The sequence below is a fragment of the Caloenas nicobarica genome, chromosome 1 (assembly GCF_036013445.1).
Source record: "Caloenas nicobarica isolate bCalNic1 chromosome 1, bCalNic1.hap1, whole genome shotgun sequence".
NCBI lineage: Eukaryota > Metazoa > Chordata > Aves > Columbiformes > Columbidae > Caloenas > Caloenas nicobarica.
In genome coordinates, this window is record NC_088245.1 from 125,069,053 (window position 1) to 125,091,722 (window position 22,670).

Here is a 22,670-nt window from a genome sequence, read left to right on the forward strand (position 1 = left end):
CTTTGACCTGGAAAATACACAGGCTAATCTTCGGATTTCTGAAATAATCCTGGCTTTGCCTCTGTTTATAGACAAAATGTAGTAGTTGTCTTCTGAGTATTCCTGGGGAGTGTGGAATCCTCTCTGGAGCCATCAAGTAAAATGAGAATGTTCTTTTTTATATAAGAGGAATAAAAACTGGAGAGTTTTATCTAGCCAAAACCTTGTGAATTACAATACCATTAGTCTAAAAGGACTGCAAAGACTTAGTAGCTGTTCATTAAAAGCTAACTGGCAGTGGTGCAGGATACACTTTTCCCAACATCTCTCCCAGATTCTGTCACATAATGCTTTTTAGGTTTGCAGTTTTATATCAGTTAGTGGGGAAAACATAGATGAGTATGTTTTATTACCTTGAAGCACAAAGCAAGGTAAGCACGTTGGTTACTCTTTCCTGAAAGAAAAAGCTTGTGTCAATTTTTCACTTAACTGTAGAGAAAATGGCATTGAGTAGGTCACTAAAGATGTTAAAAGTTTGGTTGCTCATTGTAGTTGAATTGCTGCCGCATTGTGGAGGTAAATCTTGCTAGTAGTGGGTGTATCACCATAAACAATTATCATCTTGCCAGTAAGTACCATCCATCACTTGTGATGGTGGCCTCTAGCTTGGATTTCATACTAAGTGAGTTACCTTGTTGCGAAATATCCACGGCATGTGTTGGGATATTTCATGGTGCATTGCTAGCAGCGAAGCATATCTTTCCTTTTTATGATGATTTGCAGAGCTCACGATCATCAGTAGTTGCAGGTCACTTCAATATTAAGTTAACTAGAGAGCTTCTTAGTGAGGGCATTCTAACAACAATTCTGATGTAGTCGCTGTGGTTAAATGTTAACGCAGCTCCAGGGAGGCAAGAAAAAGATACTTCTGTCAAAAACTTCTAATTAATAAAATATTAATTTTAATATTGGCTGTTTTCTTCATTTGAATAACTGACTTTTAAAATAACTGTTTCGACACTGTGGTTTGTGAAACGTGTATTTCCAAGTGCTCTTACAATCTGCATTAAATCTTCGTAGTTTGTAGTACTACGCTTTGGGTAGGACAACTTGACAAAAGGACAACTCAACAGGATGTTGGAAGTCTTTTGGAGGAGTTTGGCCCAATTGAATCAATAAATGTAAGTATAAATGGTGCGATGTAAGCTACTTTGATATGTCCTGGTTACAAAAAGACTTTTCAGACTGTTTTAAGACAGCTTTATTGTTGATACATTCGGAAGAGTCAAGAGCTCTCATTTCCTACATGATTTTGTTTTCTAACTTTTAAACTCAATTCATTTGGCCACTTTGTAGAAAAACAAGAGGGTAGTTGCTTTAGTTTCTTACAGTTTAAAAATGCTCTTAGGGATAATACAGAAGATTATCCCATTTTCATAAAAATCATGCTTTGGAGAGAATCGAATGAGAAAGGGCTGTTGAGATGGGTACAGAATTTCATGCTGTGCTACTGACTTCCTTCTCTGCTCCATTTTGTGTGGACTCTCAGCGTGTGTTCTTATCTCTTTTGCCTGTTTCTCTTCTCTCATTTTGGTCATAAACATGGACAACTATTGTTACACTGTTGTATTTAAGGATATTTTTCTCTACAAGTGACAGCTCTTCCAGTAGCTATAAAATTTAATTTAAACAAGCAAACCAAAAAAGAGTGACTGTAATTTTCTTCCTATTCCCAAATTTTGTAAAACAAGATGAAGTTTTTTCTCAAATGCATTACAAATAATAAAAATTATTACAAAACTGCAAATAAAACAGAACGTGGAGGTGCAGCTGGCTGCTTGTTGTATATGGAATGAAGTGGGGTATTAGAGTGTCTTGTTTCTTCTAACAAAGTAACTAATTGCCAGACCACAACATTTACATGAACACTACTGTTTAACAGTTTTAAAATACTAAATATACAACAGTTGTCCATATTCTCACACGGAGCAGTGTTTAAAACTTTCCACATAAGAAGTTGCTTTTAATTTGCTAGAAATTTGTGTTTCCAGAAGATACTGGCTATATGAGCCTCTAAACTAACATTCTCTTTCATACTGCCATAGTCCTTTTTGAAACACTTGCTGATGTTCCAGCGTATTGTAATCGAAGACTTGTATGTTGTCATTACTTTGTTAATGTGCCAAAAAAATCTTCTCTTCTTTTTTTTTTTTTCTGAAAATACAAACAGATGATACCCCCTAGAGGATGTGCCTATATCGTAATGGTTCACAGACAAGATGCTTACCGTGCCCTGCAAAAACTGAGCCGAGGAAACTTCAAAGTCAATCAGAAATCTATAAAGGTACTTCTTGGAAAATGTCAAGCTGTTCTAAAGTTACTGTAACCACCGTAATCCCTTTTCATCTATTCTAGGCCTTGGGGTATTTTAGACTTTTATGTATTCTGGATATGGTATTCTGTTAATTTATGTGAATGGACCACTGTTTACTTGATGTATTCATCCTGTTTTGTAATGTGACTAGTGGGACTTGTATCTGTTTCCTTGAAAGATTGCCAATAATTGTCTATTTAACCACATTAAATGGTGCCCTTTTAGTCACTACAGTGGACTGTAACTATGTTTTTCTTGTTGCTGGCTATTTGTCTTATAACTGAGTTATATTAGAATATTATATATTCTTATCCTACAAAGAGTACTAATAAATAAGGGACAACACATTCATTAGTGAAATTCTTCCTTTTGTAGAACATCATATTAGACTGTGACACTGTCCTCTAAAGGGAAATAGAATTAATTTTAGTGATGGGGGAACATTTGAAGAAAATGCCTTTATCTTTTTCATTTATTTATTATTTATATTTATACATAATTCATTTATATTTTTATATTTATACATTTTTATTTTGTGCAAGAGTCAAACCAAGAAATAAGAACTAAGTCTGCTTTAAAAACCCCTCTTATTTCAGAGTTTTGTAACTAACCTATTTTTCTCACTGTTAGAGTATTCTTTTAGCTTTTTAGCCTCAAGTGTTAATGCTGTTTTTGAGAAGTAAATATTGAATCCATTAAAGTGGAAGCATTTTACTGACTACATGTATTTTTGTTTCCCCCAAGATTGCATGGGCTTTGAATAAAGGAATAAAGCCAGATTATAAGCAGTATTGGGATGTAGAATTAGGTGTTACTTACATACCATGGGACAAAGTAAAACCTGAAGATCTTGAAAGTTTCTGTGAAGGAGGAATGTTGGACAACGAAACTCTTTGTCCGGGTAAAGTATTGCTACATCTTTAGATGCTTTTTAAAAAATTCTCCTTTGTGCTGGTGTGCTGAAGTTGGTGTGGCTGACTTTCATGACTCTGAGGTGCACATAAAATCCTTGAAATGGCTGAGAAGTGTATCATGTACAACCTGTAGATTGGAGGGAGTTTGTAAGCCGTTAAGGACAATCCCTCATCAGGAATTGTGCAGCTGTGTTATGAGAGGCTGGGCTAAAAACACACCTGGTTACCAGGTGACCTGTCAGCTGTGCTGGTGGTTGCCCTTGGTGGCAACGCATGATGCAAGTGTGTTGTGCTTGTTTGTCCCAGAGCCAGCCTGGTCCTCCACCCCTTGTTTGTGTGAGACACCACTAGCAAACGAGCCTGACTTAGGAGTACTTGTGTAGCAGCTGAGCAGACAGCAACTTTATAATTTCTGAAAAAAGTGCCTATAGTTTTCTCACTTGTGACATTTTCAGTTCCCTTAGCAAATCTTGCATTTATAGGGACCTAATAGAATTTGTGTTATTTTGTATGCAAACAGTGAAAATATTATTATGTATTAAGAAAATGCTACCCATTATAATCACAGAATCACAGAATGTTAGGGATTGGAAGGGACCTCGAAAGATCATCTAGTCCCATCCCCCCGCCGGAGCAGGAACACCCAGATGAGGTTACACAGGAAGGCATCCAGGCGGGTTTTGAATGTCTCCAGAGAAGGAGATTCCACAACCTCCCTGGGTGGGCAGCCTGTTCCAGTGCTCCATCACCCTCACTGAGAAGAAGTTTCTTCTCAAATTTAAATGGAAACTCCTGTGTTCTAGTTTATACCCATTGCCCCTTGTCCTATCATTGGTTGTCACCGAGAAGAGCCTGGCTCCATCCTCGTGACACTCACCCTTTACACATTTATAAACATTAATGAGGTCACCCCTCAGTCTCCTCTTCTCCAAGCTAAAGAGACCCAGCTCCCTCAGCCTTTCCTCATAAGGGAGATGCTCCACTCCCTTCATCATCTTTGTTGCCCTGCGCTGGACTCTCTCCAGCAGTTCTCTGTCCTTCCTGAACTGAGGGGCCCAGAACTGGACACAATATTCCAGATGCGGTCTCAATCAGCAGCTTCAAATCAATATAAAGTTGCTAGCGTGCTGGCCATTGTGATTTTAAAAGTAATATTAAATGAATGCAGTACTTAAAAATTGAAATTGCCTTAAGTTCTTTGAATTAGTGCTCTAGACTACTGTGTTGGTTTTAATCATTGTGTAATGTGCTGTCTATTAATAGTTATTGAAACATTATTTCAGGGTTTTGTCTTTCCAATTTGCCCTAAGTAGGGTGTGGTTATTTTAAATAGTAGTATCCCTGATAAAAACACAAAAATAAATTGAGCGTGCATTTGAAACAAAAAGTCTAATGAATGATAAACATAACCTAAGTGTGGTGCAGTCTTCTCAATGCTTTTCTCCTTCCCATAGTGCGTCTTCACCGATTCCTTTTTTCTGCTTCACTCGCTTTTCCCAGCAATTTCTGACAAACAATAGGAGCCATAATAGGAGCCATATTTCTTCTGTAAATAGAGTTTGATGTTTCCCTTAATTTGCTTGTCTTCTTCATTGTTATATTGTTCTTTTCCTTGTTCAAGACTTGAAAATGTTGGTTCTTCAGAAATGACTTCTCAAAGTAGTGAAAAAGCTGCTGCCTTCTTGCTTGAGAGCAATAGAATTACTCTGTTGAAAGCTCGTCCCAAAACAACCTCACTGTTTTTGTTACAGATAATGTGTTTCAGAGTCCTGGGCATGGATAAATGCCTTCAGTGCAAAAAATTGTTGAATGACTAAAGAAAGGAATAAATTTACTGCTATGTTTTAGTGGTTTGCTGTACTGCATTTAAAGTAATTTGCAAATTTTATTATCAGATATATGTTTAAATGCATCTTAGCTCTGTGCTTCTCATCTGAATATTTTCAATTACATCATTTTTTGTAAACATCGCAAAGCACGGTTATTTTACATGGCAGTGCTTGACTACTTGTGCACTTCTACTGAGCTGATACGTATATGTTTGGTTTTTTTTTGTTTAGAGTGGAAGGGGATTCCCAAGAAGTCTGAAAATGAAGTAGCTCAAAATGGAGGTGCAGAAGCTACACATAATGAACCAGTGTCACCTATACCTAAAGCTTTACCTGTTCCAATTCCTGTTCCCATGCCTGCACCAATAACAGTACCTCCTCCACAGGTGAGAGTTGCTTCTCGTTTGCTCTGGATATTTAAACAAAAACTTACTTTAAATAATAATTGAGTATGGCAATAAGTAAATTAAAGAGGAGGAGGAAATATGATGAACAGTAACTAGTTGATTTTGTGTATGTGTGTCTGTCATGTTGTTCTGGGTTAAAAATACTCCTGTTGCAGACTGGCTATGCTGTTGATTTATGAAGATAACTTTGCTGTGCCATAAATCAAGTATGCACCTGAAATCCATGATTTGAGCCTCTTCACGTAGAAGAGCAATACAGTCTCATAGAACTTTTTTTTTTTTTTCTGCTAAGCCACAGTGGCAATGGAAGACTGAGGGAAAAAAAAAAATGAACCTGTTATGGTTTGGAGCATGTTTTGTGCCCGGCAAGAGCAGAGTGTCTGGTTTGATTTCCCTGAAAAGGGATGTAGTTTGCATGTACCAGAACAGCCCTGGGAACTGAGTCAGCACGTGGTTAGTGGGAATGATGGAGGATTTACTCCAAAACCTCATTGCTGCTCTAGTGCTAATGTAGGCAGAGTGTATGTGCGTGTCTGCCAGATCTTTATTTGAAGTATTGTAGAACTGTACTTCTAATAGCTGTCCTCCCAGGCCCGGATAAATTACTGCAGTAGATTATTTTTATTAACGAGCTGAATTGCATCCTCTCAGTTTTACGATTGCTTTTTTTTTTTTCTGGTTTCGTAATTAATTTTCCTCACTGTTGGCTTTAATAAGCTATAGACCTTCTAAAATATGCATATTGCTTTCATGTTTGTTCATATTGTGTATACTCTCTTTGAACAGCCTTTGGGAATTTAATATAAAAATTTTCATACTCTTCCTTTGTTGTTATAATGGTTCTTTAGTCAAAGCTGATGTTGTGTGTTCACTCATTAAAAGAACACTCTGAAATTTTACCATTAGTTTAAGTAGCATGTAATAATAATTATTCCCTCCAGTGTTTTATAATCTGTTTTCTTTTAGCTTTACATACTGACAGATGTGGTACTACTTTTACAGTAATAGTTTCTTTCTTGTCACTGTTAAAATAGTAGTATATCTTCTCCCAAATAGGAGGAAGTGTGAATAAAACTATTTTGCGTCTTGAGAAAATGTGATTTATGAACTACAATATGGCAGACGCTCAGAAAAGATCAAGAACTCAAATTATTTGGAGACATATATCATTTAGCCAGTTACGTGATTTGAGAATATAGCATGTTTAATTTTGTGTTGTTTTGACACAGAATTCCTGAAATGCTGTAAGGTGTTATTAGTAAATGAACATGTAAGTCAAAGTTCTAATTTCAGAGAGTTTTAGTAACCATTAACTGTATTAAATCGTAGTGATTTTGTTTATTTTCCTTAAATCTGTGCTGAAAAAGAACGTGTGAAGAAAAAACCAACCAGTTTCAGAATATGTTGAGTGTGCTGATTGCTTGTCTCAGCCTCATCAGCTTCAATTTTTTACTTTTATCTTCACAAGTTCAGGCCAGGATCAGAGAACTGTATTAAGTCATTATCTTTGGTTTTGCTATGACCTTTTTTTATGCTTATACTTGACCAATTCAGTTATCTTCCCTGGCCATAAAATTACAGTAGTTTAATAATTTGTAAATAGTTCTTAAAATTTACAAATTAAGTTCAGGTGTGATGATGTTAGTGGTGGTAGTAGTAAAAGTAATATGTTTTGCAATATGCAAATGTGACTGAATACCTGAAGGAAAAAGCTCATTATATTCCACTTCTTTTGTTTAAATAACTTTGTAGAGTACCACTGCTTTTTAATTAGCTGATGCTTTTTTGTCCTGTGATACAAGCAGAACTGCTTTCATTTGTATTTGGCTTTAGTGTTTGGGACTGTAAGAGGTGGGGAGGTTGTTAGGAGTGCTGGGTAGCTGCTCGTGCTGTCCAGCCTGAAACGGGCATCAGTACAGTGATACCAGGGTGCGCTGGCTGGCTGGCTGCTCCCCTGTTAGCCATGGAAAGCCCCTGCCCAGCCTGCTCCCACTGACTGGAGAAGCAGCGTGGATGCGTGTGGTATGGCAGAACAGGCTTTATGCATACAGCTTTGACTGCACGATTCGCATAACGTACTCTCTCTTTTCTCACTTCTTGACCTTCCTTTTTGTTGGGCTTTCTCTTCCCTTTCTCCACTGCAATCTCCTCCCAAGTATAATTTTCCCCTAATAATTTTTTTCTGTATTGGTGCTAGTTTTGCTGCATCCCTACCTAGATTTGCTATTTATGATCAGATTACCTAAATAATATTGTCCTCGTCTGGTAATCCTGTATGTGGTTACTTATGTACTGTTGGCCTCACAAGGGAGGTCCTTTTCCCTGTAAGGTCCCCAGTGCTCCTTTCTGGTTATCCATGAAGTTTGGCTATTGTTCACAAAGCACCCTGTAAACCACCTGCAAAATCCAGCCATCCCTCATGCCACTATCTGTAACTTGTCAGCTTCTCACGTTGTTAGCTGTCATGTCTGGCAGTTTCTCATGGTGTGTCCAGTAGCTTCTCATGCCCATAATGCCCTTTCTCTTGAAGCTTAACTTTAGGTCAGGGCCTCGTCAGCAGCTTTGTGATCTGCCCACAACCCTAACAATCCCATGCTTAAAGGTAGGATGGGAAGGAGCTGCATCACTGCTTTCTCTGGTAGAACCTGAATGGGCCTTCTGTGCTGCCCCCTCTGTGGGGGCTAGACATGTAGGGATGGAGCCCTGCTCTGCTGGACGTGACCTGTGAGCAGTGTAACTAACTGCAGACTGACCTCTTGTTACTGCCAGTATCACCTGGACCCATGAATGCAACGTTTATGTACTAAGGCACTTTAGATCCATAATGTCCTTCTAAGAGTGACAGCCTGCGTAGCTAAGTCTGGTTCTTTGGCCTCAGTAGTGCACACAGCGTCTTCTCAGGCACAGGGACCTGAGTTGTTGGCAAGATAGATGGAATACTTGTGTTGTGCTACTGGAGTGAGCCCTTTTCTTGCCTATAGATTCAGATCTCTGAGCTGTTGCTGAATCTGGTCCCACTCCTGCAGGTCTGAGTAATGCATCTCAGTGGTCCGCTCTGAGGGTAGGTCTGTGTTAATTTTTAAGTCATATTGCAGTGTCCAAGACCAACTTAAGTCTATTTCCTGGTTATTAAGAGTCAGTTTCAGTTAACAGCACTTGTGATACTACTTGTGTTGCTCATTCGTTGAGGAGGTTTGGGGCAATTGGTGCTCCATTCTCTTGGCAAAGCTTGGTGTTACCCTGCCAAAACTGCCATTCTGTTACTGTGAACCATGGCTCTGACTTTGCCAGGGCTATACATTGAAGTCCAGGAGCATTGCTGTGACCACTCTTTCTCTAAATTTCCCAATGCACCCCAAAGTCCCTTTTCTTCATTTAATGGGATTTCAGCCAGAAGCCATAGTCCAAGTTGAGTGTGTACCTCCTAAATGTGCTGATTTATTTCTCAGTCCTACATGCTCCTTCTCCCTCTAACTAGATGTGGGAGTTGTGCATTGGTCCAATATCCGTCCCATACCCTTCCTGTTGAAAAAGGCAGTCTTCCTGCCGGTACACTTAAATATATATTTACTTGTCTTGGAGCACTGTAGGTACACTGTGCTCCTTTAGTTCACAGGGCCAATGATTCTCCTTCAAGTGTCAATCTGATAGGTGAAATATTTGTACCTGGACACACGCCAGACCCCAAGAAGTGTTCATTGAAATGCACCTGGTAGTCTGCATTATAGCTATTGAGAGGTTAGTTACTCTACTTTCCAATGTTGCTAGTAAAATATGAGGTTTCCCTAATATTTGTCTCCCCATTAATAAAAGGTCTTCCCAGTAGCATTTTTGTTATTTTGTTTCATCCAATTCATTAGCCATTATTTTGAAACTGTTCACCAGTCCTCTGTGTTTGGTATCTCATTAGTTCCATCTCTTTAACATACAGGGAAACTTTACACTTCGAATTGTATTTTAAATTAGATGTTTTGACATTTATGCACAGATTTTTATGGCTTTCCTTTTTTCTTTCTGCTTAAAGGGAAGGTTTTAATGTGTTACTTACAATTATGCATTAGGTTAACTTTTTAGAAAAAATTAAATACGGCAGTTAAGCTTGGATAATTAGGTATGAATATCCTCTAATACATACCTAAACCATCTTCCTTTGATGTTCCTTCTACTTCCATCGTAAGATTTTACTAGTCGTTATACCTTCTCAAGCCATAGTGTACACATGCTTCATCCACAGTTTTCGCAGCTTTTAACTACTTAAGGACTGACAGCATTCAGGAAGTTTCCCCTCTTTTATAAACCTTTTAGCCTTCTTGGTACCCGTCCTCAATTCCTTCTGCTGCATACACACTGTACATTAACACTTGCTTCACAGAACATTACTGCAGTCAGCGGGTCTGTCGCTATGTCTAGCTAATTTTGTCATTGTGCTTTGAAGGAATGCCCTGCAAAACAAACAAAAATACCTACTAAATTAGGTTACTGTGGTTTTGGAGTACTTTTTCTAAAGCTTTAACTGTGATTAATGGCAGCACCTCTTGCGTTGCTCCAAGTTAATGTACATGTAGGTAGTCTTGGCCTTATATGGTGCTCTTAGAAATGCTTACCTGTGCACTGTTGGCCTTGCAAGGTCCTAGTCCCCAGGAGGTCCCCAGTGCCTCCTTTCTGCTTCTCGCTGAAGTTTGGCTGTTGTTCACATAACACCCTCTTAACCACCTGCAGAATCCAGTCATCCCTCACGGTGCCATCTGTAACATCTGTCAGCTTCACACATTGTTACCTGTCCTGTCTGGCAATTTCTCATGTCACATCCAGTGGTTTCTCACATCCTGCTCAGTTAGCTATCCTGCTCAGTTAGCTGAACTTCAAGCCAGGACCTAATCAGCAGGTCATTATAAAGCAATAAATATCCAATTTAAAACTTAACAATAAAAAGTGGTGGTCTACACTAAAGCCTAATGAATTAAAGCCTATTGTAATTAATTTTTCTTAAAATTCTAATAGTACAAGTTTTAATGTGCCTCAGCTCGTTAACCTGGCCATTGGTAAAGAACTTGGAACAGAAGTTTGAAGTCGTATCAGGTGCTTGGCAGCTTTAGCATTTTCTCCAGGTTTAAGGAGAATATTTTTCTTAGTTTGGCTTAGTGCCACTTCTTTCAGTGCTGAGAATATAAGAGTAAAAGCTTTTCCTTCTTTACTCTAGAAATAAAAGAGGAGTTATGAAGGGTCTTAGTGGAGTAGTTCTTAAACTTTGATGGTCATGGAGGTGTCAGTTACGATCACTTGAGTACGCAGCTCTTCTTTGCTTTAATAAATCAATTTTAAATGCAGAGCATATCTTGATTAGACTTTCTTCCTTTTGATTTCCACACATTTAATGTAGTTTTTATAGTAAGCTCATAAATATGAGTCTAGGGACCAACTTAATTTAAATCAGTTTTCATTTGAAGCTTGATATAAATCATAATAATAAAAAATAAATTAATAAGGAAACAGTAGTCACTCTAATGTACAAACTCAGGCAGCAAAAATGAAAAAAGAAAAGGTTTTTTAATTGCTCCAAAGCTGTGTGCATTATAGTGTATCATGCTGGATGGTAAAATTAATTCCAGCTACTGTGTAAAGGGTATATTTAGATGAGCTACCAGCATGCATTAATATTGATTTACCACAGAGATTTTTTTTTTCTTTAAGAACAAAGACAAACAAGATCAATGTTCATATTTTAAGTTGTAGGACTTTTTGGACTGCTAATTAGATCAGTTATGTAAATCATCTTGTTGCAGAGTAATTTAAGCTAGCTTAAATCTTCTTGTTTTGATGGACAAGCACAGAAAACAGCAGTCCACAGTTGAATAAGAAATAGCTCAATATTCAGTCTTGAGGTAACATTTTTCCCCTTTCTTTTTTCTTAGGTTCCACCACATCCATCAGGTCCTCCTGTGGTTGGTGCACTCCAACCACCTGCTTTCACAGCACCTTTAGGAATCCCACCTCCTGGATTTGCTCCTGGAGTGCCACCACCTCCACCACCTCCATTTTTACGGCCTGGTTTCAACCCGATGCATTTACCCCCAGGTATATGTGTATAATTTTAGGAATACTAAGTCCTTTTTTGAAACTATATGGCAAATAAAAGCATCTGCTATATAAACTGCACAAGTATGTTTTGATAAAGTGATACTCAGTGTTGATGTCTACCTTTTCATAGGATTTCTTCCTCCTGGACCACCACCACCTATAACTCCTCCAGTATCAGTTCCTCACACTCCAGCAGTAAACATCCCAAATTGTAAGTGTTTAAATCTTGGGCAGGCAGCAGTGGAAGGAAGGTGTCGTGCAAGCGGAAAAGCTGACTTTTTTGTAATATGTCAATGCGTTGTTTCTTAGCTACAGCAACTGGTGTAAGTGAAGACACTACAAAAGATTCATCCGTAGGAAATCCCATCCCAACAGTGGTTTCTGGATCCCGGGGGAATGCTGAAACTACCAATAATTCCAAAATATATGCGACTGTTCCACCTCCTGTAGCACCTACTAATGTACCTGCTCCTGTCACCCAAGGTGTTCCACTTCTTGGTAAGTTCATTTTTGTATAAATTCTTCAGTTTATTGTTCCCTGAATTTAAAAATATGATTTTGACTTTACTGCTGACTTACAGTTCATGAGAAAGTAAAGCAGATTTTCCTAACTTTTTGAAATTTATGCCCTTGTTTTGGTTTTTAAATAATTTTTAGAGGCTGGATTTTGCACAGAAGGAGCAGTAATTTTTATTATCAAAGGTCTGTTTTCTGAAGAAACAAAAAGGCTGTGACGTTTATGTTACAAATTCAGGACAGAAGGAAATGCTATCTACTTTTAACAAACTGAGCTTTATACCATATAGAAAATGAACTTACGACATCTATATGACATGAACTATGTTTTAGATTCAACTATTACATGTATAAAATCAACTTAGAAACAGTAATTTTTTTTAGCATTTTTTAAATCTGTGAAAATATGGTCTCCTTTTTATGTATGGAATAAATTATTTTAATAAAATTTTTAAAAAGCTTTTATTCAGCCCTGCAGTATTATAAGTTTTGAAACTTTTTAAACAATATGTTAACCTTATTTAAATACTACAAAATGGTATTTTGACTATAGCAGAACCAAGCTAACTTTCAGTATCTCACATAAATTAATTTCACGATATGATATGAACTCGGTCAGATTTTTAAAGACAGTGATGTATATACCGTTTAGTGTTACAGAGGTCTGCTTAAATATTTATTTTACGATGGCCTTTTATGGGTCAGTGTCAAAAATATACTCAAGAGACTTGATTCCTACAAATTTTAATGAGATTATTACATTTATGGGATTTCAGACCTCTAAGTGAGAGCCTAACAAGTGAATGAAAAAGATAATTGTGGTTTAGGATGTTTCTGCCCAGAACTTTACAGTGTAGACTGAAAAAAACCACAACTGTTTGTCCTGCTCTGTTGGATTTGATGGCTGAATTTTCCAGCTGTGACTAGTGATTTTTGGATCCTTCATGTTGGAAACTCAAAATAAGACCCTTTTAAAAGGTGTTTTTCAAAAACTTTGAAGTTGCTTCTCTCTGAGTTTCACTCTGCTTTGTAAAAGCTGCGAAAGCAGATATGCAAAACCAGCAGGTAATTGTTTTAGAGTATCTTGGACACTTGGCAAACAGAGAAAACCTTAAAAAAAATTTGCAGACACCATAGATTCTGACAATGTTGTAACAATAAGGATTATCAGACTGTACTTTTAAGACATTCACATCTTAATGATGAAGTTGCACTTTTTGTAATTGCAACACAGTATTACCAGAGTTTTGAAGTTTCATGGTACTATGTGTTTTATGGCATAACTTGAACTTTTTATTCCAAGCCTTTGGGATGTATTGAGTTACTCTCTGCAGGTTGCTGTATTGCTATACACATGAGAAAAATTTTACAAAATAAAGATTGGAGTGAAGTAAATTATATACCCACATTAGTTACTCGGACAGTAGCTTATCTGAAGATCAAAAACTTGTCTTTGTTTTTTATTAACTTGTTTACTGACTAGTTGAGGCAGGTAAAGTTGTCCATGTGGTCAGAGTGATTCCTCCAACGTTCTATCTCATCTACAAGAGGATAGCAGAGTTTTTTCTTTTTGTTAGATTGCATGTGTGAGCTTATAGAGTTAGACCTGAAGTAATAGCTTAGAGATCTGTGTGTTTACCTAAGTAATAACATCTTATGTTGATGAGTCTTACTGCAAGAAGTTATTTATAATCAAGGAATTATGTAAAGTCCTTCCATCCTGACATTTTGGAGTTAAGGGGGACTGTTCACAATCTGATACAAGATACAAGAAAACTAGAAGGAACAGACGATAATATTTTACATGATTAAAGATAAAAGATTAATATCAATTGTCTTTGCTTTGAAAACTTTTCAGTAAGTAAACATAAACTCTCTTCTTAAGATCACTTGGATTCACTTGTCAATTGAGCTTAGCTCAGCGTGTGGGAGTCCAGATCTGGTCTCTCCTTAGGCTGGAAGGAAAACATGAAAGGGGTGATGTTTTCCAGCACTCATGCTGATGTAGATAGCAAAGAAGTGTCCCTTGAAGTCTTGCCCTCCCCAGCCTCTGAGCTGAAGAGCTGGACGGGCTGCATCATCATTCCTTCCTTTTCATTCTGTGTGTCAGGTTTCGCTCCTAGGGAAATCAAAGCCTGGGAGATGGAGTGTGCCAGGGTTTCACCACGTGTGCGAACATGAGATGCAATCTACGTATGCATCCTGGTCTCAGAGCCCACAACTACTCGCAGGCTTACAGTTTAAACATAGCCTTAGTGTCTGACCTACAGTCTTGTACTGGTCAGAGGCAAATGAACTGGACAAAGTAAATGAGTGGGTACAGCATCGGCCCTCAGTTAGCCATGGGCAAGTGCAGACAAGGGAAACCAAATGCTTGAGACTAAAGGACCTCATGGCTTAGCCATTTGAATAAATGACTGATTGTGTGACTGGTTTCTCACAAAGTCCTCAAACTGCTCGTTAAACATTCCCGTCATGTGGCTCTCCAAGCTGAGATAAGAAGTTGGAAGAAAGATTTGTTTGACAGCATCATGAAGTATGTCATGAGGACTCTGCTTGGGGAAATAGGGATGAAGGGGGTTGATTAGTGTAACATGAAGAATGAAGAAATGTTCTTCGGATATTTGGGCAGGATAGAAGAACTTACTTCAGCAGGCTGAATTCAAGGAAAGAAGATTGCTCTGGAGAGACTGTCATAGAAATCTAAACTTAACCTTGCTTGAGAACACCTTATGTAATCTGTACAAGCACCAGGAGCGCTTTTCTGATTTTTGTAACTTCAAAATGAAGTTTATCTGTTCAGTTTTTATATGGAAGATCTGTTACAAAGTAATTCTAAATGGATTGTTGTAAGATTTCATATGCTTTCTTAGTAATGTAAGTTACATTCTGTTTCATCTCCACTAATTTCATTTGTTCCTCCAATGCAATTCTTTCACCACTTCCAACAAAAACATTGTTTGTGCTTCAGAGGCGTGATCCCTTGTGGACATTGTGTCTGAATTTTTTTGTACTTCTTTCTAAAAACCACCCTCAGGTTGTTTTGATTTAGTTGTATCCTTGATCGTATTTGCTGCTGTTAAAGGTTCTTGTTCTTAATATGAACAAGACTATCCAGACTGTAACTGGTTTTGTGAGTGTGTGCTCATATGTAATTTTTTAAATGGTCTGCAAAGCAGATATTTTTAGACTCCTTTTACCTGTGCATATTGCAGAAAGTGACAGGCTTTTAAATAATTTTTGATTTGCCAACTTGTTCTTAGTGTTGAGCAAATGCTGTAATTTGGACCAGTAATAAACTGCTGTTGCAGATGCTGTGTTTCGATTATTCAGATTCTGTGATCTATTATCTTGATTAAATATACCATATTGCAGTTTGTAGGTTCTGGTCTAGTGCTCTTTTTACCAAAACTCCTACAATGATAATTACGTATTATCGAAGATTAATTATACTGTAGTTCTTATCGAACTTCGTATTCATTTCCTGTTAATGCATGCTGAATTATTATTCTTTCCTCCCTTGATGGTTTGTTCTTAAGTAGCTACGTGGTCTTTTTGTAATCTGCATTAAATTATAAAAGACAGACTACGATATTCTCTGAGCTCATCAGAGTCTTACTGTATTATAAAGTGGTACTGCCTTCAGAGGAAGGATGAGCTTTTTAATTAATACAGGGTACGAACAATGATAAACCTAATACATTTCCAGATTTCTTGTGGTAGGCCCCATTTTAAAAGCACAACAAACACTGCATGTTTGCTAATTCTCTATATGACTGTTGCTTTCATAATACTACGGAAGGAGAATTTGGAGGTAAGGGAACATGTACTCTCAAGCACCATTCCTGGAGTTCAGTTTTGCCTTGATGATTCCCTTGACCCGGATCAGTTTAGTGTTTATGTGTTACCAAGCAGGAATTTCAGAAGTCTTAATGCCAGTAACCAGTACTGTACCCATAGCGTAGTTTGACTCTGATCCTGTTCAAGCATCTTACATGAATAGGAGCGAGCTCCTGCTGGCTTCAGTGATGGATATTGACTACCCTGAAAAATGTTGGTATTTATGGCAAGTTATTTAAGCTGTGAATCAATATTTAGGCTCTTAAGTTTAGGCTTCTTTCTTTACAGTCTTGGCCTGGTCTAAAGGATTCTGTATCAAACTCCAGAAAAAGACACAAGATTTACGACATTGTCCCTCTTTCAAGAATTTCCTGCTAGCATTTAATGTTCTAGTTTTAAGATGCAGCATTCCCCACTGGAGAATTAATGTGACGTGCTAAATGTTGCATAACATCAGCATCAAACTCAAAAGAGTAAACCTTTAGCCTGTTCTGCTGAATATTAAGCTTCTGTCTTCTTATTCTCATATATATTTCCATACGATTTGCAAAGGAGGTATATCAGAAGCAGGATTGCTGTGTCAGAAAAATCATCATTCCCGGCTTTCCTGTATTGGGACAGCTGAGAGGTAATTCAACGGATCATAAGAGACATTGTAACCACCTGTTGAGCAGAGTTCAGTTAAAGAGGAAATAAAATCAGATGCCGTGCTTCTCAGTTATGTTAGCATTTATGTTAGCACTGATTAATTATCACGAGGGAACATGGGATTTGTCCAGCTAGAAGAGAAGATAATCAGAAATGGAATTACAGTGATACAGAAATCTGGCTTTTTACCTAATTTATCAAAACAGTAAGGACGGCTCCTGTAACATCTCTGGATATAAGACACTTCATCAGGACAGCTCTAGTATTTTGGGCTATGTCTTACGAGTAAAGTGAAATTACGAAACTTTTGACACTGTGTGGTTGTTCTTGTACCTCTGAAACAACACTCGTGGCTGGCGATGGGTCTTCCTACTGCACTTGAGTCTGCATTCATCATAGTAAACACTCTTTGCAAGTTCCGAGGACCTTTCAATATGCATCACTGGTAAAAGTCACACATAAAAATAAGTTGTGAAAGCAACCTTTATTTCTACACATTTGAACAGAATAACATTAGGTGTAAGATCTGAGGATTGTATCTCCAGTGTTAAAAGCCGTGTCTTGTAATAAAAGCCACGTCTTGGCCATGTTATGCAGAATAAGCAGCTGGTGAAAGGGGTGGTTGTATTTCATACCTATAAGCAAGAAAACAAGGGTAGCTGCTACAAAACAGCTCACAGTTACGAAAAAATGAATAAAATGCAGGCTGGGCCCGATAAATTCCGTCACTCATCTGCACAGGTGTGAGATGGTTGTTAAATCACTTTATTGTTTCTCTAGGAACTCTAGTACTTCTTTTCAAATTTGACAAACTATTTAAATTTTACATACTGTATTTCTCTATGTAAAACAACAAAGGGCTTTAAATTTTCCTAGACATTGCATATGTGCAATCTGTACCACTGATTTTACTGAGCATTTTCGGTAAACTTGGATGGGTTCCTGGACAGCTCTTTGAGAGTAAATTTTTAATTGGTGCCTGATTTAGCAGCACAGCAAGGAAACTCTTAATAGTTCTTTCTACAGAGTACTTCAGCCTCAAAATTTGGGCTGATTTAAAACAAGTGTTCAGTTACCCTGCTAATGCAGTCCAGATTGAAAGAGAATGAGTTTCAGATACCATTATGCTACTTCTGTGCTGCATTTTCCGTAGAAATAAGGTTGAGAAACTAAATTACTTGTTAAATTAAAAAACCCTCTTCACACTTGCCTCATATTTATACTGTTGTAACCCACATCTACTCTGCTGCTATAGAGCAGAAGCATATGCTTGTCCTCTTCAGCTCATTAGATCTCAGTTACTCTTTTGTGCCTTATTTTTGATCTCCTGTGGAAGAATTTACTTATCAACAAAAATATCCCCAAACCCCAGAGTTCAGCAAAATAATGTTCTTGGAAGGCATCATTAGCCGTGTGTCTGTTTCGTCAGATCTGTCGTACCAAGTCACGGGAAGAGTTTAAACTGGGTGCTTACAAGAGGATGGGGAGGGCTGTGCGTTTTAAAATTAAAATGGGAAACAAAACAAAATGCTGTTTCTGCTGGAACATTTGTTTCAAAGAGTGTGACCTGTCAAGCCATGTCTTAAAAGTGACTGCTGGGAGGGGAAGGTAAGATGATGCCATGGACTGGAAGAACATTCACATCTTCGTTACCTGAGTTCTCCTGACCAGCAAAGGATAATTTCCTTCTAAGATGAATATAAAGAGCACTCAGATAAAAAGGTTTCTGTTAGAGATGTTCTAAGCATAAGAAGTGGTTTGGTTAAAGGGCAACGTGTTCTTCAGAAGGCTTAGGCATATTTGGGATAGAAACGCTAAATAAATCGGATGGAGGAAGAGGGAAGCTACGATGGCTGAAGGTTATCTGGACTGTCTGCTCCACCATGCTCATTAAGCTGAAATCAAAGTGCAGTTTTCACTGATGACACTGGTCAAGTATTTCATTCCAGTGTGAATTTCCATAGCTATTTCACATTCTAGTTTTACCATGGGAGGAGTTACAAAGTTTTACAAAACCTGCATTCTTCCATTTTTATTAATATATGTGGAAATAAAATACAGTCCCAACAAATTTATAAAGGAATGCAAGATGGATTAGGAGGGATTAGCGCTTGTTCTGCTGGCAGCTGTTGATGCCTTTAAATTTCAGTTTGGGTGTTTGAAAAACAACACAGGCTTTCTCAGATACGGAGCTTATTTTCAGGTAAATAGCAGAAAGAGCAGATAGATCCAGTATAAAGGCTGCAGAGCCCACGAGACAGTGGTGTTAGTAGCTGAAACAAAAGGAGGTACACGAGATAAGCTGGTACACGCTTCTTGCTGTGAAGTCCTCTGGAGCTCAGGAATCCTCCTTCGTTTTGCCTCGTGTTGATGTCAACAAGCTTTGGGCCAAGCTTTCTCAAAGTGTGTTTGGAGAGTAAGGGTTTTTTGCTCTTATGAAGACCATGCTAAAACAAGAGTCCAGGAATAAAAATGGTAAATAGTTGCTATTGGGTATGTGCTATAAAGAACTGGAAACTATTTAAAAAAATCCAGAAGTGACCTGTTGCATTTCCTTTTAGTTTACATTGCAAGGTTTATTTTGCTAAAATTAAACATTGATGTGTCCCTTTTCTCTGGAAGGGTAAACTGAATTCTCTGTGATCTCCCGCCCTAGCCCCAGCCCTGTCCTGACTGTCCCTCTCCCTCCATCACTGACAGCATCTGCCACCTCTTCCGCACATCAGAAATCTTGTTGATGACCCAGTTCAAATCGCAGGCATTTTAGCCAGATACAATTTCGCTGATGTTTCTAATAAAGGTAACAAGGAGGTGAGCTGTCTTTAATAAGGAGCCTGGGAAGCATAACTTATTGGGAAGGTGTTTCATCAGCAGTTGACGAAGCAGAGCACTGAGCTGGGGATCTGGAAGGGCTCTGACCTGCAAAATAGCAATAGCTTCTTCACAAAAGGAAGCTTTTAGGTTAAGTGATTAGTTACTACCATTGCAATATTAATTACTTCTATCACAACACAACCTTCTGTTTGAAGACAACGTTCTCTTTACAGTATGTAAACCAGCACAGGAGGCTTTGCAGGCTGCTCTCCTCTCCCCCGCTTCCTCCCCCCACAATTTTCCTGTTACTCATTTCACAAGATACTTTCAGAATTTTTGCAATTATGAAAGTGCCTTTTTTTCTCCTTACCTGGCAGCCTCTGATTTTACTTTGTGTGTGTGTTTCTCTGTTTCAGGCACTCAAGGAGTTGCGCCACCCCCGCCAGCCCCTGTTGTTGGGTTGCAGACCCCATCCACTGGCCTCTTGGGTGCCCGGCCTGGTTTGATACCGCTCCAGCGACCGCCCGGAATGCCGCCCCCTCCTCTGCAGCGGTTCCCCTTGATGCCCCCGCGACACATGCCTCCCCACATGATGCACAGAGGGCCCCCGCCGGGGCCAGGGGGCTTTGGGATGCCACCCCCCCACGGAATGAAAACCCCCTTCCCACCGCCGGGTCACTTTGTGAGACCTGGGGGGATGCCGGGAAGCGGGGGGCAAGGCGGACCCGAGGAAAACAGAGATGGGAGGCAGTTTAGGAACGAGAGGCAGACGTTCACGTCTAACAGAGACCAGGAAAGGTTTGGAAGGAGATCTTTTGGAAATCGGGTAGAAAATGATCGTGAGCGCTACAGTAACCGCAATGAGGAGAGAGATCACGAGCGAGGTGGTAATCGTGACAGGCGAGACTGGGGACGAAGAAGCCCCGAGCGCGACAGACACAGAGACTTGGAGGACAGGAACAGGCGGTCCAGTGGCCACCGAGACAGAGAGAGAGATTCGCGGGACAGGGAGTCTCGTAGAGACAAGGAAGAAAACCGAGGAAAGGAGAAATCTGAGGTGACAGACAGGGCAGATGGCGACAAAAACCATGAATCTCATAGCGGCAAAATGGAAGACGCAGACATTGTTTCTGAACTTGCTGCGGGAGAGTCTGAACCTACAGGTGCAAAACCCGTGGAAGAGTTACCATCCGAGGCTACCTCATCTGTGGAACACGCAGAGAAGGATCTGGGCTCAGTGGCGGAGGCTCCTCGCTAGAGACTGGACGTTGTCGAAAGGCAACAGTGACATTTGTTGGAGTGTAGAGCTTTAGAGTTGTACAGTCTGCTGTATTATATTTGCTTCTGCTTATATCACAGCCCCGTGGTAGTTGGTGGGGAATTGTAAGCAATTTGATTGCTTCCCTTCTATTTAAAATAGCCACAACATAACATGAGATACTGAAGATATGATTAAAATATTACTCATTTTTGCTGTAACTTTTTTAAAGTTTTGACTTTAAAAAGTTTACAAATCAGAAGTAGGAGTGCTTTCTATTTTTTTTTTTAATTTAAGAAAAGGTAACAGTGAAAGCTCCTCAAAACAATAGGGATGTGTTTTTAATAAACTCTATTTTCGTAACAAACTTTAACGTGTGCTATTCTTCCTACACTGCACTGAAGTGGAAAAGGAGTGTTCAACATCTTAAAGTTGGAACTGTTAATGCTGTACTGGAGTCTAAATTAGACTGTTTTGTTTATATTTGTTAAAGAGAAATACATCTGTTTGTGTAGCTATCCACAGAAGCAATTTTTTATTTGTAACTCATCTTGGTTTTTAGATTGCTGGATTTTAATGATCTACTTGACCATACTAGGTAAAAGTTGGTGGTTTTAAAATGTTAATTGAAGAGTTAACTGTTTAGTGTTTGCAATGCAATCAATTTTTTTTTCTTTATGTTTTTTTTTTTCCTTTTCCCCCTCTCCAACTGGTTCCGTGGTAAATGTTGCCCTAAGTAGCCTTTTTTAAAAAATGGACAGCTTCAGACATAATTGGTCTGCTCTGCTTGTGATGTTACAACAGTATGGTATGTGGTGGCTTGGAAGCATACCCGTTCAGCGTCTTTTGTACCTGTTATTCCTTGATGCTTTTTGGAAAGCAGGGAGAAAGAGAAATCAAAGACACCAAAAGACAATATAAAATGCTGACCTATTTTTTTTTTTTAATGGGGCTCTGAAAAGGGAGGTGGGAGGGCACACAAGGATTTTAAAATGCTGCCTCTTCAGCCACACGAGCCTGGGCTGCTGCGGTTGTCTGTGTTGATGTCTTACCTCCTGTAATCCTGCAAGAGGTAGGTGTCACATTTTTACCCCCTTGTTGTACCTATGGGACTGATGGACAAAGAGTGGATTTGCTTGTATTTGTGTAAGTTTTACCATCTCCTCTCCATATCACTTAAGTAATTTCATCAGATTTGAAGAGGACAAATACTAGTCAGCCCTTTGGGCACAAACAGTGTTAAAAGGCAGCTGTGCTGTGGTGAGCAGAGCCAGAGCCCTGGCAGTACTGCCCTGAAACAGGCTCCTCCATCAGCCACACTTAAGCATGTCAAACTCGAGAAGCCTAGTGGAAAAACCTGTATGAATCCTGTGCATATTTAAGGGTTTTTTTTCCTTGATATAGATGTGTTCTACTTTTAAAGTTGGGTTTTTTCCCCTTGAAGGGCAGCTGATTTCGTACATCAGTGCTTTTTCATAGCTGCTCTGTGGCAGAGGGATTTTTTTTCGGGGGAGGGTGCAGGGTGGGAAAGCAAACATGGAGTTATGAACTGGGGAGAGGACATATATTTTTATGTTCTTGCAATAGCAGAATAAAGAGAGAAAAAAATTGTTTACATACTTGTAGTGAACTCAGCTTCCATGTGTTAAAACTTGTGTCCTTAATGTTTGTTTCATGCTGGGCCAGCGGAACTAACTTTTCATACAGAGCCAGACAACATTTATGTCTTATGTTTAAAACTTGTCTTCATAAAAACTGCCATAATTCTGTAAGGAGATAGGATTTTTTTAAAATTAATACACTTTTAGTAAAAGGTTTGAAGACAAGAATGAAAGAGACAGAAGACTTTTCTGTTCACACAAATGCCACCTCACATTCTCTCCATTTCCGTTTCTAGGAAATGGAAATCAAAGCCTAGGAAAACCTTGGACATGCTTTGAAGAAGTTTCTTAATGCCTTCTGAGGCAGTAATTGTATAGTAAACCTGCTGAGGATGCATCTTTACAGCATCAC

General features: G+C 38.8%; 1 protein-coding gene across 2 annotated transcripts in view; it reads left to right on the forward strand.

Moving 5' to 3' along the window:
- The window catches only part of SCAF4 (SR-related CTD associated factor 4), a 48,487-nt gene extending 26,338 nt beyond the window's left edge, over nt 1-22,149 (forward strand). For both annotated transcript variants that reach the window (XM_065650625.1, XM_065650634.1), the window contains 8 exons: nt 1,060-1,160; nt 2,210-2,323; nt 3,098-3,254; nt 5,328-5,482; nt 11,416-11,578; nt 11,712-11,792; nt 11,891-12,079; nt 19,816-22,149. In XM_065650625.1, coding sequence (XP_065506697.1) covers nt 1,060-1,160; nt 2,210-2,323; nt 3,098-3,254; nt 5,328-5,482; nt 11,416-11,578; nt 11,712-11,792; nt 11,891-12,079; nt 19,816-20,657 — 1,802 coding nt within the window. In that variant the 3' untranslated portion in view covers nt 20,658-22,149. The remainder of the gene's footprint in view (nt 1-1,059; nt 1,161-2,209; nt 2,324-3,097; nt 3,255-5,327; nt 5,483-11,415; nt 11,579-11,711; nt 11,793-11,890; nt 12,080-19,815) is intronic.
- Nucleotides 22,150-22,670: the final 521 nt, after the last annotated feature.